Source organism: Canis lupus, chromosome 11, assembly GCF_003254725.2.
Source record: "Canis lupus dingo isolate Sandy chromosome 11, ASM325472v2, whole genome shotgun sequence".
NCBI classification, from domain to species: domain Eukaryota; kingdom Metazoa; phylum Chordata; class Mammalia; order Carnivora; family Canidae; genus Canis; species Canis lupus.
Genome location: NC_064253.1, coordinates 21658665 through 21675369, shown reverse-complemented (window position 1 = coordinate 21675369; position 16705 = coordinate 21658665). Strand labels below are relative to the sequence as shown.

At 53.6% G+C, this 16705-nt stretch overlaps 1 protein-coding gene across 10 annotated transcripts in view; it reads right to left on the bottom strand.

Annotated features, from left to right (window-relative positions):
- Positions 1–2727: 2727 nt before the first annotated feature.
- TCF7 (transcription factor 7) overlaps positions 2728–16705 on the bottom strand; it is a 33331-nt gene continuing 19353 nt past the window's right edge. For 2 of the 10 annotated variants that reach the window (XM_049091776.1, XM_049091777.1), the window contains 7 exons: positions 12725–12836; positions 11844–11934; positions 8731–8850; positions 8149–8311; positions 7926–8033; positions 7403–7451; positions 2728–5243 (listed from right to left, as the gene is read on the bottom strand). In XM_049091776.1, the coding sequence (XP_048947733.1) occupies positions 5164–5243; positions 7403–7451; positions 7926–8033; positions 8149–8311; positions 8731–8850; positions 11844–11934; positions 12725–12836 (723 nt within the window). In that variant the 3' untranslated portion in view covers positions 2728–5163. Of the gene's footprint in view, positions 5267–6363; positions 6437–7402; positions 7452–7925; positions 8034–8148; positions 8312–8730; positions 8851–9659; positions 9744–10273; positions 10367–11843; positions 11935–12724; positions 12837–16705 lie in introns of all 10 variants that reach the window. The other 8 variants (XM_049091768.1, XM_049091771.1, XM_049091770.1 and 5 more) reach the window with 8 other exon arrangements.

Genomic DNA, 16705 nt, shown 5'->3' with positions numbered 1-16705 from the left:
TGGTTGAACAAAAACATTTTTTAGTATTCTACTAAAGGACTGTGACAGGGGGTTTTATAGTTGGAGTTCTAATTGATGCTTTTGTTGACTCTTGTTAAAAATCACTCTCTAGGAGTGCCTGGGTGGCTCAATTGGTTAAGCGTCTACCTTAGGCTCAGATCATGGTTCTGGGGTCCTGGGATTGAGCCCCTTGTAGGGCACCCTGCTCAGCAAGGAGTCTGCTTCTTGCTCACTCTCTGTCAAAGAAATAAATAGAAAATTTTTTAAAAAAAGAAATCACTCTAAAAGGCAGAATGAGTAAGAGAACTGGATGTGCATATCAAGACAAATGATGTGAGAAGTTTAGAACGTATCCTTTGGCCCAGCATTGAACCTTTTGGCCACCTAAGCAGAATGGACTGAATGCTGTCCTTACTTTTGAGTGGTCAGTGGATATGAACATTATTGTTGGCATAAAGGTGTTGGTCAGGGTGCTCTCGTTTGATGGATTTCCGTTGTGGGACTTGAGTGATAGTTTAACTCATGGATGACATACATACTTGCTGCCTTGTGGCATCTTACACTGTTGGCTACATCTGGTCTGCATGCCAATACCGAGAGGCATTTTGTGGGAGGAATATAGAATATAGTTGCTTACAACAATATCTGTCTGTACATTCTGTGGTTCTCATGACCTTCTGACACTGCTTAACTTGAAATTTTCAGAAGTATTTACTAGGCACTTGACCTATATGCCAGCTCCCTCTTCTTTCTCTCTGAGGATCAGTCTAGTCCATAAAAGTGCTCTCAATTTCAGCACTTACCTCATATATTGTACAAATTAACATTTGTCATTGTGCTGAGTGTGCTCTTTTACAACTTCTCTTACCTGCCTCACATGCTTTGCAGATACTTCTGCTCCAGGAGTCTTATAGGATGGGTGGGACTACAGAGCAGCATGGTCAGAGTTTCCAGAAGTCTTCGCTGGCTTGCTTGGTTTCCTTTCTTTGTTCCTTTGACCTAATTCCTCCTCCTCCATTTTTCTCCCCTTTCTATCCCCCGCCTATTGACCACATAACTTTAAATAAGTCTTCAGATAAAGGAAAGAACACCTGAATGAAAAAAGGAAGATCTGTTCCAAAGCCCCAGGGTGAACTTAAAAGAAGTATCAGATTGAACTAATAACTATTTCTTATGTAATTTATAGCTGATGAAATACCTCTTACCTTGTCTGACTGAACTCCTGAGAACTGCTAGAGATAGGATAGTTCTACCACTAGGACAGAATGTGCTTTGTCTTACTACTTCTGTGCCTGATTCCACATTATTGTTAACTTTGAAATCTCTCGTGAGGGGAGCTGAGCTAGGCTTTTATTCTAGCCAACAGACTGGGAATGTCCCCATCTATGTCCCCTGCTGTTTAAGTTAGGACTGGTCTCAGACCCCTCTGGCCCATTGTGGGCAGGTAGGCAAAGATCCATTAGCTGCTCTGGGCCATTAGAGAGCCTGAGTTAGAGATCTGGGACACAGGGGATGGAATAATTGGCATTGATGGAGCCTAGGAACCAGGGTTTGCTTGAGTGGTCAGCTTTCAGGGGCCCTTGGTGAACCTTTTTTTTTTTTTTTTTTTTTTTTTTAAAGATTTTATTTATTCATGAGAGACACACAGAGGCAGACACACAGGCAGAGGGAGAAGCAGGCTCCATGCAGGGAGCCCGATGTGGAACTCAATCTCGGGTCCCCAGGATCACACCCCGGGCTGAAGGCGGCGCTAAACCGCTGAACCACCTGGGTTGCCCGCCCTTGGTGAACTCTTAAAGCTCTGTGTAGAAAGTAATGATAAAGTAGGCTTTCTAACTTCAAAGCCCAAATCAGCTTTTTTATATAAGGAATTGTTCTTGTCCTCAAATCTTCTACTTTGACAAGTCTGACATGTCTTGATTACCCTTACCCTTTCTAGGCTGTTTTTCTAAAAATGTGTGCAGAAACCTATTTCATTTCTTTTTTGGAAAAATAAAAAGAATCAGCCTGTTTCCTGGCACCTGTGGCCTTTCTTGCCAGACTTAAACCATACACTCAGTAGAAGCTGGGCAGCAGTGCTTTTGGGGACATTCAAAAAATAGTCACAGCTAGAAAAGAGGTTAGCCACAGGGCTTCTTACATTAAAAGGGGAAACATGTTCAAACTGAGAGACTTGGCAGGCCTTGCCAGCTGGTGAGCTGCGTCCTCACCATATTTCTAAGCCCAGGAGGAGCAGCTGCAACACGGATGCCAAGTCAGTTTGCCTGTTTTCTGGGAATGTGGAAGGGAGGTTGGGATATCTGGTCTCATGAGGTCTTAGAAACAGGGCTAGTTCTTGGCTTGTAGTGAGGTGGGACTGGTGTGCTATTTGAAGTTGAATTTGGGCCTTCACTCAAGTCACCTGTGGCCTGAGGAATGTGCTGGTTTGACCTGGGAGGATTTGAGTTTCATCTTTGAAGTTACCTTTTTAAGAGGCTGGTTGGATTTTAACGAAGTTGCCAGAGCCCCCCTCTTTACCCTCACATACACAAAGGGTGCATTGTTCCTGTACCCAGTGTGCTCTGAATTAGACACCAGATCAGATGCAGCAACCCATTCTTGCATGAGCCTTAAAGTGTAGTTTTTGAAACATCTAGGCCAGTAGCCAGAGTGGAATTCTTTAAATGGGACAGACGTCGAGAGAATGGTCTCCTCTTGTACCCTTCCAGAAAAAAAGCAAGTCTAGGATTACAGCTTGCAGTGGCCTACTTTAAATAGGCACTACTCTGGAAGATGACTTTATTTATAAATATTTTCAAACATAAAATCCCAAAAATATGACTCAGTAAAAATTACAGTGCATGATGGTGAGTGACCCAGTGGGTGGCTGTTGTGATTTTTTTTCTTGCCCAGCATTTGCATCTAATGTTTGACCTACTGAAGTGGCCTTACACCTTTTACATTCATGATGGGTTTGAGGAGTTAACGCTATTAAACATGATGGAAACCCCTGTGTAAAAAGTAACCTGCAGACTGAACTGGAGAGGATTTACATAAAAATAATGAAGATACTTCACCTAATTAATTAGCTTTTGGGAGGAAAGAGCACTATTAAAATGCCCTTTCAAATTTTCTGACACCACATTCCAAAAAACTCCAGTTTGCTCATTTTTTTCAAAATAGGATGTACACCAGAGTGTTTGGTCTTTTCTCTCTGTGGAAGGATAGTGGAGGGGAAGATGGAGCCTAGTGGTCTTGTGCCCATTCTCATATGCAGGCAGCCTAGCCCTGCATCAGTTGTGAGGTCCCACAATTTGGGACTTAGGTGCAAAGCTTGGAATGGGAGTTTACACATAGAATGAGCTTAGCTCTTGTGGTTGGAGCAAGGCCTAAGCCCCCCTATGGGAAAAGTGAGGAAAGTAATCTTTGGCTTCTGTAGATTGAGTCTCAAGAATGTGTCCCATGATCGAGAATAAGCCCCAAGTTCTAAGCTGTGGATAAGAAAAGGAGAGTGTAATGCTCCATTACTGAAACAGCTTATTCCTCAGGGTCAAGTTTTGAAAAAGAAACCCAGTAAAAAGTATCTTTATTCTCATGTTAAAAAAGTTTTTGTATGATGATGCATTAACAATACAAAAATATTTTGAATACTACAATAGTCTTTTCTTTCTCTCAAGACTTCTTGCAACACTAAACTAGAATATACGTTCTTTGGATTCTGAGAAGCCAGTGGCTAAAGTAGGAACTAAAGGCTTTTGTTGAGGGGTACATGGGTATAGGAACAGCCTTTTTTCTTTGGAGTCAGGCTATGTACAGTGAGGAAGAGGCAAAAAAAATTTTTTTAAATAAAAAAAAAGTTTTGTTTTTTAAGGCTCAGGGTTGAAGCTTGGCTCAGAAATGGGTTAAAGTAGGCTGTGGTGAAAACCCACTGACTACCACTGGAGGTTCTCTGGACTCCTTGCTTTGATGGTGATGGTACCTTCCTGCAGCCCCATCAGGGAAAGGAAGCTGACCTGTTTCATGCTGGAAGGTAGGCACTGGCTGTTGTGAAGTTTGGGCTCCCTCTCACAACTGCCCAAGGGCTGCCTAGACTGATACGGCTAAGCAGGAAATGGAGCTGTGGCAAAGGCTCTGGGACTGGGGAGGGATGCACACCAGGTTTGGGGACATCGTTTCTCTCAGCTGTTAAGTTCAGCCACTAGAGACAGACTTGGGACCTTGGTATCACCTTTTGGGGAGGTTGGGTTTCTCTTGGAAACAATTCTAAGTAATGTGAACTAGAGCCAGGTACCTCTCACTGCCCATACTTGCCTGATAAGGTAGTGTCAGGTTATTCCTGTTGCCTACGGTGATAGGCCTAGATTTAGCCTGTTCCATTCCCTCCTTGTCTTACAAGCTCTTGAGAACATGGTAAGAGGCTTCCTTCTGGTCTAGTTTATGAATAGTTACTGCATTCTATCAACAGGGCTTCTCCAGCCCCTTTTGAGAGCATGGTCTTGAGCATGTGGTTGTGACCATGCTCACGTGTTGTTTCATAAACTAGCTCTTCTTGGTCCATGAAGTGTCTGGTATGGGGAGGGCATGGCAGTGGTGGGGCTAGGGAGGTGTAGGGTAGGGCAGGCAGCTGGGCTGAGTCCACCCCTCTGTGACCTATAGCAGAAAAGCAAGGGAGGCTGGGACATTTGGCCAGCAAGACAGGTGGTAAAAAGAGTCAATGCAGGCTGCTGTAGGCACAAGGGATGCCCTTAATCAGATACCACAACACAGATCTGAGTCCCACCACTTGGAGCGCTTGGAATTGATGGCTCCAGGTTCAGGCAGAAGTTGTACAGCCTCGGAAGTCTCCCGGGCCTGGTCCCTGAGCAGGAGGTAACGGGGCCCCTGGCCAGTTTCCACGTGCTTTGGGGCTCTGTCGCTTCCTTTCAGAGGATGGGCCTCTGGAGGTAGCCAGGTGTCCCGTGCATGCTAGGTTGCCTGTCTCTGAGATTGCTGTTGTTGCACTTGTGTACTCTGCAGGGTGCTGGGGGGGATCTGGGGGGGTCCAGGGGGCTGGGAGGCTGAGAGCGGCTGAAAGACCTGGTGATGTAGGCGCCGGCTCCGCAGGGCTGGCAAGCAGTTCTGTGGGGAAGTGGGGCAGCAGGAGGTATGAGGGCGAGTCCTGGGGGGCTGGGGACCCGGGGCAGCCTAGAGCACTGTCATCGGAAGGAACGGGGCTGGGGCAGCGGCCTTCTCCGGGTAAGTACCGAATGCATTTCTTTTTCCTCCTAGGAATAGTGAAGAGAGTTATCTGTAAACAGAGGGTGAATTCATAGTCATACACCACAACCAGAAAATGCTGTCCTTGCACAGGCCTAGCTGACCTCTTGTTCCCTTCTCCCCAGGACTTGAGTGGTGGGCCTGTGCCTTCAAACCTAGCCTTGCAATTCTGCTGGGCCGGCCCAGACCTGGATCAGGTGCAGTTCCCTGCACAGCCAGCGGGTGGCACAGGAACCGCTTGCAGGCTAGCCCTGTGGGCCACCTCGTTTTCCAGAGGGGCCATCTCCTAATTTGGGCCTCTGAGCCGGTTTCACGTGTTTGGGGAGGGGCTCCTATTTGCATTAAGGCGAAGGGCTGCAATGCCTGTGGCTTGGCCAAGAGGTGCTTGGGCAGAGTAACATGAATATGCTCTCCCCACGTGTACGTGCACACACTTACATGCTACCCAAATGCCCTTGTCCTTGGAGAGGGAACATGGTGGGCACTCTGATGGGCTGGACAGTATTCCTTAGAGTCTGTGAGTTACTCCCTTCTCCTCACATACACATTTCTCTGTTGTACAGGGAGACGCACAAGTTTAGTGCCATAGAGCCTAAGTATGGCCCTTTCGCTAGGACAGCTTAGGGATACCGCCGGTTCCTCCCTGCTTACCTCTGCAGTCTCCTGGTCTCAGGTACAAGATAAGATACATGGACACTTGGCATTGAGGTTATTCTCTACCCTAGGGCACCTTGGTTTTAGATTCAAGGGTTCAGGATAATACAGGTAGGGATCCTAACTTGAAGTGAGGGAACTGGTGGACCATCGTGAGTCCTAGACCTGGTAGCAGGGGCTCAGGCCACTGACTGGGATGCACAAAGACTGGTCGGCTGAGAGTCTGCTAACCTTAGCATCAGACTATCCTTAACAGAGGACCCTAGGCATCAGAACTACCTTATTTTGAGTCTGCTTTTCTTCCTTTCTAGAACATCCTTCCTCCACTTCATTCTTAGGAGGCATGGGCTCCCTGATCTGTGGGTATGCTATGGGGCTGGGAGACCAGAGGAGGGCTACAGGCCCAGCAGAACATATGCAGAGTCAGGGAAGCAGCTTGAAGCAAAGGGAGGATGGTGGTGGGGACAAACCCACCTGCACGGACCACACCAATCCGTCTGCTGGTTGAGGCCAAAGCGAGCACGGCATTTCTTAGGCGAGCCAGGGTCTGCTCACAGCCATGCCAGAGGGGCAGAGCAGGGCAGAGGGCGAGCAGGCAGGCAGCAGGGCAGAGCAGGGCCCAGAAAGAAGAGGTAACGTCAGTGTCAGCCAGTCACAGATACCCCATAGGCCCCATAGGCAGAGGGCCTCTCTGTGGCACAGCCAGCCCCAGTGGAGCCCCAGGACCCAGAGCCAAGTTCTCAGGAAAGGCGGGCGCCTAGCTAGCAGGAGAGGCAGTGGGAAAGAGTGGGGGATGGAGGAAGGGAGGGGATCCCATCATGTTACGTCCTCCATCGGGTTGCCCCACGGAGCTGTGGGAGGAGCTGGGGGGCCCACAGGGATCTAGCCCACTTCATCCAGTTTTTCTTCTTTTGCCAGTGCCCAATCTGCCTGACCCCTAACCCCATCATGCTGTAGCTTAAACCAGGTAGACGGTGGAGTCCACGCTTCAACCTCAGAAAAAGGGCTAAGGATTCTGCTCCGCCTCAGTCCCAGCCTCGAGATTTGGGGGGTGGGGGGGTGGGCAACGTGGCTGAGATGGTCATGGACATGGAGTCTGAAGTATCAGACGTGGGGCAAGAATTCACCTACAGGAAGGAGACCTGAAGCAGTGTGGCTTTCTCGGGTCTTCCATCGGAGCACTCTGCACTGCTGAGCTAAGGGGGGCGGGGGTGACTGAGGGATGGTCGGGCAGCAGCCAACAGGCTATATGACTTCGGGCCGAGGTGGCCCCACCTGCACGGCCCATGTGCCTGTCTCCACGCAGCACAGGGGCAGCTTCCCTGGCAGAGGCTGAGCTCGGGGAGGGCACAGGAGGCAGCACAACAACACAGCGTTACACTGTGGACACTTGCAGCACCATGTGAACGCGACTTAGGAGGGCCAAGCCCCAAGGTCCTGGGGCTGAGGGCGTTTTCTACCCTCCCTTGGGGCCAGAGCAGCGTGCTCATGACCACTGCTGAGAAGGCCTCACCTGTGGTAGATTCCTGGTGCTTTTCCCGTGACCGCCTTTTCTTTTTCCCCTGCAGGGAACAAAGGGAGGGAGGCTCAGATCTGGGAAGTGGCCCCTTGGTTAATTCCAGTGACTGAATGGTTGGGAGATCTGCAGCCTAGCCTGGCTGTTGCTGAGATTCTGGGTACGCTGTTCCCTCCTCCCCACAAGGCCTAGTGTTTCCTGATGGCAGTTTTTGCCAGAGTACCTACCACGGGGCAGTTTGAATGGAGGAGATGTACAAGGCCCCGCACTCCCTTTCCACTTAGGTGGCCAAATATCAGGCGCCAGCCCTGAGGGGGAGCACATCCCAGGTGGAAAAGAGGACGTAGGCCTACCGTGGGGGCAGATTCCCTTGCTTAGCTCTCTCCAGGCTAGCCCTGTGAGGCCTTGGGCCCTTCATGCCACCACCTGGCCACCTCATTTCTGCCTTCAGGACGGTGGTCTGGGGCATGGCATCTTAAAGGTTCCCCTACTCGTCCCTACTGTGTCATTGGCAACTCACATAGTTGTCCCGCGCTGACCAGCCTGGGTACAGCTGCATGTGCAACTGCCTCTCCTTTCGGGCCAGCTCGTAATACTTGGCCTGCTCTTCCCGAGATAGCGCATGCCACTGCAGTGGGAAAGAAGGGATAGATGGGGGGCATCGGGGAGTCAACAGGCACCACTGGGGTGAAGCTGGCCAGGGACCCCCCCCCCCCCACCAGCCCACCTGCCCCTGGCCTCACCCTACGGCCCAGGATCTGGTTGATAGCAGCACTCTCCTTGAGTGTGCACTCTGCAATGACCTTGGCTCTCATCTCCTTCATATACAGCATGAAGGCGTTGAGGGGCTTCTTGATGGTTGGCTTCTTGGCCTCCTTCTCCACCTTGGATTCTGCCTGTGTCTTCCTGCGGGGCACAAATCCAGGTCACTCAGTAGCCCTCCAGTGTGCACCTAATGCTACTACCTTCTAGTGTGTTTGCAGTGGGTGTGTAAATGCGTGGAAACTAGGGTTTCATAAATGGTATCTTCTTAAGCTGGCTGGCTCAGTTGGAGGAGCGTACAGCTCTTGATGATGTTGGGGTTGTGAGTTCGAGCCCCACACTGGGTGAAGAGATTGCTTAAATAAGGAAAAGAATAGAATAAAACACCGGTCAGTGGCAAGAATCATAAGATGGCTTGACCGGAGGCTGCCCCTGGTAGTCCCTTGAGTTTCTAGGCAGCAAGGGTAGAGCCTGAGGGTAGGAATGGGTATCTGGCTGAGGGGATCCTGAGGTCTCCTCACTGGTTCCCCTCCCTCTTCCACATTGTGTGCCCTTTCACTCACAGGCTGCGGTCATATGGCTGCAGCTCCTGCTTCCCCGAGGGAGGTACGATGGCCGGGTGGGGGATGGCTGCGGGGTGGCCAGGTACACCAGAGCCCAGCATCAGGGATGGATGGGTGAACCTGAAGGCAGAAGGAGAGTTAACATTGAGCCAGGAAGGTACAGGCCAAAGCCCTGGACACGTGGAGGCTCCAGCACAGTACACAAAGACAGGTGAGGACAGCCCACCCCCAGTGGTTTGCACACAGGTACACAGATACACACAAATACCTGCACCCAACATACTACACAGACACACTGCAAAAATCTACATCCATGTCCCTCAGGTGCTACTAACTCAAATAGCTTTTGTTTTTGTCTTTAAAGATTTTATTTATTCATGAGAGACACAGAGAGAGGCAGAGGGAGAAGCAGGCTCCATGCAGAGTCCAACGCGGGTCTTGATCCCAGGACCACACCCTGGGCCAAAGGCGGGCGTTAAAAGGCTGAGCCACCCAGGGATCCTCTATAAACAGCTTTTGAATCTGTCCCCTTACCTTGTGCTTTTATCAGCTCAGCCTCCTGAGCCTGTGCCTCTGCCCTGGGAGCTTCCTTCCTCTCCTGCTTGAGCCCTTCAGGCCTCTCTCCACACAACACCCAGAGGGACCTTTTAAAAACTCCTGAGTGCTCTTGGCCACTCCTGCTGAAATTCCCCCAGAGCCCACAGAATAAAACCCAGGCTCCTCCATGGGACTTGCCCCACCCTGCAGGAACATCACTTGCCCCACCCCTGTGCTCCATCACTTGACCCCCCTAGCCGTCCCCAACTAGTGCTGCTCCCCTTTACTCTGGACATGTTTCTCTTTTCGGGAAGTTCTCCCTGGCCGAGATCTGATTAGGGCTCTCCCATCACCCCAGATAGCCCATTGGCCTGTTAGTGTTTTGTCCATACCTCCCACCCTGGGCTGTGAACTCCAGTCGGGCTGGAAATGTCTGCTGAGGTCCTTCTTCCATCCCTGGCTTGGGTCTGTCCCCTCTGAGGGCGTGAGTGAAGGGAAGGGACACAAACGTAATACACACACCTGTCACTTCGCTCTTCTGCTGTTCTGTGGAAACCACCATGCCCTTGCTCCTTTCTCTGAGCAGGCAGTCCCCAAGGGTCCGAGGTTGGAGACGCATGTAAAGGGATGATGCCTCAGCTTGGGCAGAGTTCACGGAATGCCCAGCAAGCGAGTATGCCTGACTCGCCCTTCGGCAGGGATGCACAACAGAGGCGAGTGCACACACGCCTGCATGTGCACAGGCAGGAGCACAAGCATGCGTGTGCGTGCCCTCTCCCTGGCTGCTCTAGGGTACTTGGCTGCACAGTATGGCCTGGGCCTGGGCCTCTCGTTCTCCCACTGGCTTCATTCTCAGGCACAGAGCAGCAAGGGGCTGCAGAATGACAGACGGACGGATGGACAAACAACTAGCACAGGGCAAGCACTGGCCTGGGCAAGGCCTCGTGTGGGCACTGAAGCCTGGGCAACAGGAAGCAGGAGCCTGGCTGCAGGGTACGGGACTCACCTGGGGTAGGGGGCGCCAGGGGCTGCAGTGGGGGCAGGGAAGTGCTGTCTATATCCGCAGGAAGGGGACAAGGGGTAGAGAGGAGGACTGGGCCTGTGGTTGGGAGAGACAGCCGTTAGCAGTCTGGCTACTGGCCAGATGTGGGGAAGGACTTCCCCACCTTGCTTGGGCCTGACCCATAGTGTGCAGGGTATCAGCCTCTGCTAGGACGCCTTCGGTGTCTGTACTCGGCCTCTGCCACCAGAGGGCAACCTGTGCTGCTCCTATTTCCCTCTGCAGCTTTCTGGCACTTCAGGAGCAGAAATAGCAGCATTCTCCTAGGACTCAGCTTAGGAAGCCTCAGCCCATCCTGCTCACTCCAGCCTGAAATTCCTGAAATTTCCTGGTCAATACAGGCTGGACACCTCTCTTAGGGCTTCTGCATACACTGTCAGGACGACTGGGCGGTTCTGCTCCTTTTCATTCTTCATCTTCCTTCAGGCCTTGCTTGGCTACACAACCTTTTCTCATGGAAGCCCTTGAAATCCCAAGCAGGACGAGGCACCCCTCTGAATCTGTACAGTACCCAGTGCTAACACTGTCCTGTGCTGTCAGGCCTCTGGCCTGGGGAGCGCACCAGGTGGATCAGGTCTCAAGAGGGCAGTGGCCTGAGGGCTGGCCAGCGTCAGCAGTGCCATGCCACTCTGCTGTCCAGAACCCTGCCTACCCAACTTCAAACCTGAGGGCATTAAGAGGTACAGCCCTGACTGGTATTCAGAATGGTGCACAGCCCAGGGAGAATCTGAAAATGGAGGCATGAGTTGAACGTGGCTAAAGAGCACATAGAAGAGGGCAGGCCTCTGGGCTTCCCTTCCTTCCTGGGAAAACCACGCTTCCCTGCTGGGGGGTGACTGCCCCAGCTCAGAGGCCACACACCTGTCCAGATCACACTGTGGCTGATGGGCTGATGGGCTGATGCCCGCTGCAACCTAGCTCCAGCTGAAGACGGGCCCTCCGGCCTACAGTTGGGCCTACTGACTTCACGTTCAGGCTGGCTCCTGCTGGCCCAGCCTTCACAGACTTGCAGCAGGCTCTCCAGGCAGCTGGCCAGGGGCCTGAGCTCAAGCAGGCACGGAGGGGGCACAGAACTCTGCTCCTCGGGGAGCGCAGCCAAGGGACTAGTCAGCAGTAGGCACTGCGAGGAGCAGGAAGTGTTCCCGTGCCTACCATGTGGCCGGGAGGCAAAAGCCTGTCCCATAGCCATTCACACATACTGTCCCCTCCCTGCTCGGGCAGGTCTAGCTCTTCCTTACACGCTCATGACCCTGGGCAGCTCGGTGTCCCCCACCCCCAAGCCATCCAGATATCTCACACTGGGGCAGAGTTCAGGTGCCGTGGGGCTAAGGCCAGGAGCCAAGGGGAGCGTGACGGGCTGGCTACCTGGGGAACGGACCGAGCTGCTGGGCTGGCCCGTGGGACTGACACGGCTGGCGGCAGAATGCTGAGCAGAGTAGGCTGGAGAGCAAAGTGCCACGGCAGGTGTGGGTCTCATGAGCGCAAGGTGCCCTCTTCCCACGGGGCCCACACTCACCAGCTCACGGTGTGGGGGAGTTGTCCCATGCTGCCTGAGGTCAGAGAGTAGAAGCCGGAGAGGTCAGGGGTCTGCAGAGGCCTGTGAACGCCTACAGGAGAGGGGGCTGCGTGAGGGATCCAGCCTGACCTGGAAGCCACTGCGGCTGGTTACTGCATCCTAGCGCCTCCTGTGGGGCCTCTTCCACCCCACCTCCATCAGCTAGAGGACCAGACATACTGGTTTGTTCAGGACCATGCCAGCGTAAGAACAGTGCCCCACTTCCAGGCTAGGAAACCGAGGGCAGAGAGGCTGGGTAGGACAGCCTTAAGGATACCGGCTGGCCAGGGGCAGAGGTGGAGTCATTCAAGATGGGGAAGGCCGGCCCCACCATGCCCCGGTCCACCACCGGTCTTCAGCTGGGGGTTCTGGCCTGGCTTTGTGTGCAGGAGGCAGGCCCCCTGGCCTGGGCAGCCCGGGTTCCACCCACCCCCTCTCCTCCCCACGGTTGAGTCAGCAGGTTTCCCACAGCCGACAATGGCTGATTTCAGAATGACTTTCCCTGAGGCTGAGGTGAATCAGCCATCACAACCACCACTTTCCATTTTCTCACTGGGGGGAGGGAAAGGATACAAGTTTTATTGTCCTCAGCTTTACACAGATGCCTGCTCCCACATACCGGCCCTGGGAGGCCATTCAGGAGTAGGGTCCGGCCTCAACCTGAAGCCTTCCAATCTGACCTGGCACCACCTGCCCTCAGGCTCCCCATCCACCCTTCTAGCATTGTCTTTGGGGTTGGATTTTGCGCAGCCCCAGGTTCTCCGGCTGTGAAAAGGGCCTAGCCCCCTGGACTCAGAACCCCCCTGGGGCTGTCAGGCCCCTCCCCTTCCCCCCATCCATACCTTGCTTCTGGCTGATGTCGGCTGGTGCAGATGTAGGGTGTGGGCTGCTGAAATGTTCATAGAGAGGAGAGAGTTGTGGGACGCTGTGGGCTGGCTGACTGGCCTTGTTGTGCTGAAAAATGAGGGGTGGGGTGTGAATGTGGGGAGACCCGAAGGAGGGAGGCCCGGGGCTAGGGGTATACATGAAGACAGAGCCTCTTTTAGCTGTGTGGGTAGCCCAAATGTCAAAGCAAAGTGGGGGTGGTTAAAAACCACAGGCCTCTGGGAGGGGGCACTACTCGACCATCCTGTGTGCAGTCAGCGGCCCTGCCCACAGCCTCCCAGACTTGGCTCAAGCAGCCCTACTGCCTCGAGAGCCTCTTGGTTTCTGTACACTCAATTCCAGGAGGCACCTCTCCCTCCCCTGTCCAGGAAATTCTTTCTGCCTCTGGATCTGAGACACTCCTGCCCCCTCCTCCCGGATTTCTCTGTGGCGGCCCTGTGGCTTGTCTGGGGGGGCTGGTCAAGGCTTCCAGCCGTGGACAGCAGGTAATGGTCAGAAGACCAGGCTTACTCCAGGACAGCCTAGAGTTTTCTTTCCTCCTCCAGCCCCCAGACTTAGGCTCCCGCATCTGACCCACTATTCCACCTCAGACTTTACAGGATTTGTGGGTACAGGGAAAGTTCCCATCAGCCCTTTAACTCAGAGCAGGTGGGCTAGATGGGGCCAGGGTTTCTCTAGGGCCAACCCACCCAGTGCCCCCACTTCCTGTTTCCTCAGCAACACAGGACTCTTACTTTTCACACTGGTCACATGGATCTGTCATGAGATGACTCATGCTGGGAAGGGGGCTCCCCATACGACCCGGCCACAGGGAGGTGCTGCTTGGGGCCAAGGCACAGCTCTGCACATCCCCAGCGCACACCTGCACAGGCCAGGATCCTGGGAACACCATCTACCACTGAGGCTCAGCTTCCACTTGGGAAGTTCACCTGTGGGGATTCTGATGCTAGGAGCACAGATAAGTGACTTCTGATTCATGCACAGAAGAAATAGGACATCTTTGGAGGACAGCAATGAGAGGTGGTGACTTGGGTTCCATCCTACCCTGTGGGTGAAATTTCCCACTGGGTGAATTGAGCCAGACTCCCTAACATCTCTGGGCTTCAGTTTCCTCTCTTGCGTAATAGGTGGGGTTCATGATTCCTTCATCACCAGGCCTGGGGAAGCTCAGGGTAGCTCATGGTGAGGCCTGGCACAGGTCCCTTGGGATTGGCTGTTTGGGGTCCAGGGTGAGCTGAGAGGGAAGGCCAGGTAGGAGCTGCTACTTAGTGTACTTAGTGTGAGGCTCACAGCAGCAGCCCTGGCTGCCCTCTGCCCCACACTCCTGCCTTCAAAGGGGCTTGAGGCTGGGCTATTAGCTGCAGCACCTTCCCCAGGGGTGTGGGGCAGGTGCTGACACTGCCACCTGTCCAGTCCCCTGCCCATTCATCTGCCCACTGGGAAGAGTCTCACAGACCAGGACTATGAGCCTTCCCTCAGGCAGATGAGGTTCATGTCCCAGTGGCAGTGGCTCCTTTGTGGTTAGCATGGATTTGTGAGCACCTCTAACCGGAGCCCTCCCTTGGCCTCCTGGGGCAGCCCATAGGGTGCTCCTCTGTGAACCCAATGAGGAGTTGGCTGGCCTGTTCAGGTCCTGGTTCTGACGTATGTGGCCTCTAAGAACTACTACAAGATCTGAGTATCTGTTTCCTTGTCAAATGGAGAGGACAATGGGGTTGTTGTAAGGGTACAGCCACACAGCACCCAAGAGCTCAAGGACTCAGGTGTTGAGCTTGGGAGGAAGGGACATGCAGAAAGGCCCTCCCGTGCACCGAGGCAATGCTATCGGAGTCCCCGCCTGGCAATGGACTTGCCGCAGAGGATTTGCCTAGACGGGGAAGACCCATGCCCGGCAGCCCACTGGCAACATCAGCCCAGAAGGCTGGTGACCGGGCCATGGTGTCTCCAGGCCTTGGGTGCTGCCGACTTTCCTGCTGCTGTTCTGAGGCCGGGCTTTGTGAGCAAGCTGGGGGCCCATGCTGCACTCTGGCTTTCTCTACCCCCAGACTGACCCCAGACACCTCTGGGACAGAATCAGGGTGCGTGTGGGAACAAAGGATACAATGTAGGATCCTCAGGCTTGCGGAGGAAGTGGGGTGGGACAGCCGTGGGGGATGTGGACACCTGCGGAATCCTTCACCTACTGAGCGCCTGCCGTGGGCCCAGCCGCGTCTCCAGCAGGGGACCAGTAGGCTGCCATTTCTCCCCCTTATAATCCTCCTCGGCCACCACCTCTTGTCTCTCTCACTCCCCTTTGCTGCACACCTCAGCAGAGCCGTCCTTGCCCCATTACTTCGCCAGATGGCCCTGCTCAAGGTCCCCGGTGCCTGCCACACCACAGAGCTCAATGCTTAGGCAGGAGTGGACACAACTCATTCCTCCATCCACCTGGAAATCAGTTTCTTCGCTTTGCTTCCAGAATGCCACACTGGCCTGGTCTGCCTCCAGGCTCACAGGCTGCTCTGTCGGCCTACCTTCTGGTGCTCATCTTCCTGACCTGACCCAAAACGGGCACTGGCTTTCCACCTGCCCTCACACCCAGAGTGCTCCCATCTGGGGGCACAGCTCTCCATGTCTTCATCTGATGACTGCCATTTGTTTCCACGTCAGCCCCTGCTTCCTCTGGGAAACTCCACTCCCCCAGTGTATATTCACCAAGTCTACCCAGAAGTCTGAAATGCTGCCCAAACTCAACACGTCCAAAGCAGAGCCTATGGTTTTCTGCCCCAAATGCTCTTCTCTTTCAGTTGCTCAAATACCTTGGAGTAACCCTAGACTCTTCTCTCACATCCCACCTCCAATTTATCAGGTACTACTGGCTCTACTTTCAAAATAATCTAGAGGGCACTCCACCGCTTCTTCCTCCCTGTCCCTGACTCCGTCCAAGCCACAGTCGCCTCTCACCTGGACGACTCCAGGGGCCCCCTGTTCCTCCACCAGGCCTCCAGCCAGCAAGAGTGTAAATCAGATCACAGCTCTCCTCTGCTTGGAGCTGCCAACACCCTTAGAGCCTGCGGAGCACTGTGTGGTCAGGCCCCACTCTCCCTCCCCCCACCCCACCTTCTCCTCCCAGCTCACAGCCAGCACCTCCCATGTGTGTCCGGCCTCCTCCTCCAGGTAGTCTAGTGGGAACTTTCAAGTGTGCCACAGTGTGAAGCAGGCTTGGAAGCCCAGCTCCAAGGCTCTATGACCTTTACATGAACCTTCTCATTACAGGATGCTGGGCCAGTTTGCCCCTTGAATAAAGAGGATGAGAAAAGCAGCCCTGACTACCTCAATGATCACAGATCCAAAAATTCTGCCTCATGTCAGAGTTTTGGGGAGCAGTGGCTGACAGCCTAGGAAGCTTCCTGGAGGTCTCTGGGGCCTTTTTATTCTGATAGATCCCCAAAACAGTGAAAGGCAGACATCAGCCCTGACCGGGCCTTGTGACAGACAAGGCCACGGCCTCAAGAACCTGGGACTCTGGTGGAAAGCATCCCACCATTTGCCACCTAAGGGTACAAACGCTTGGAGCCCTTGCCCAGTGGGTGGAATGAGCACCCTCCACAGGTCCCTCCAGCCTAGGGATTTTTGAATGTAAACCCCCGCTTCAGAGAAGGCCTTGCCATCTGAGCCCTGACTCTGGCTCTTAGGCCCCCAAGACTATAAGCCTGGCTGGCGGGGCGGGGGGGGTGGAGGGGGATACCCTTGGAGGGAAGTCTTAGAACCAGAGCCTGGGCTCCAATGTGCCAGGTACAGGAAGATGGTCTCAGAGTCCCACTCTGCCCAGGAAGGGGGTAGGGTGGGTTTGCTCTGAGGGAAGGGAGGGTGGCTCCACAGTATGTTTCCCAGCAAACCTCCCATCCCTGCGAAGGGCTAGCTTTGGCCAGGGAACCAGGGAGAACCCTCTGACCTGA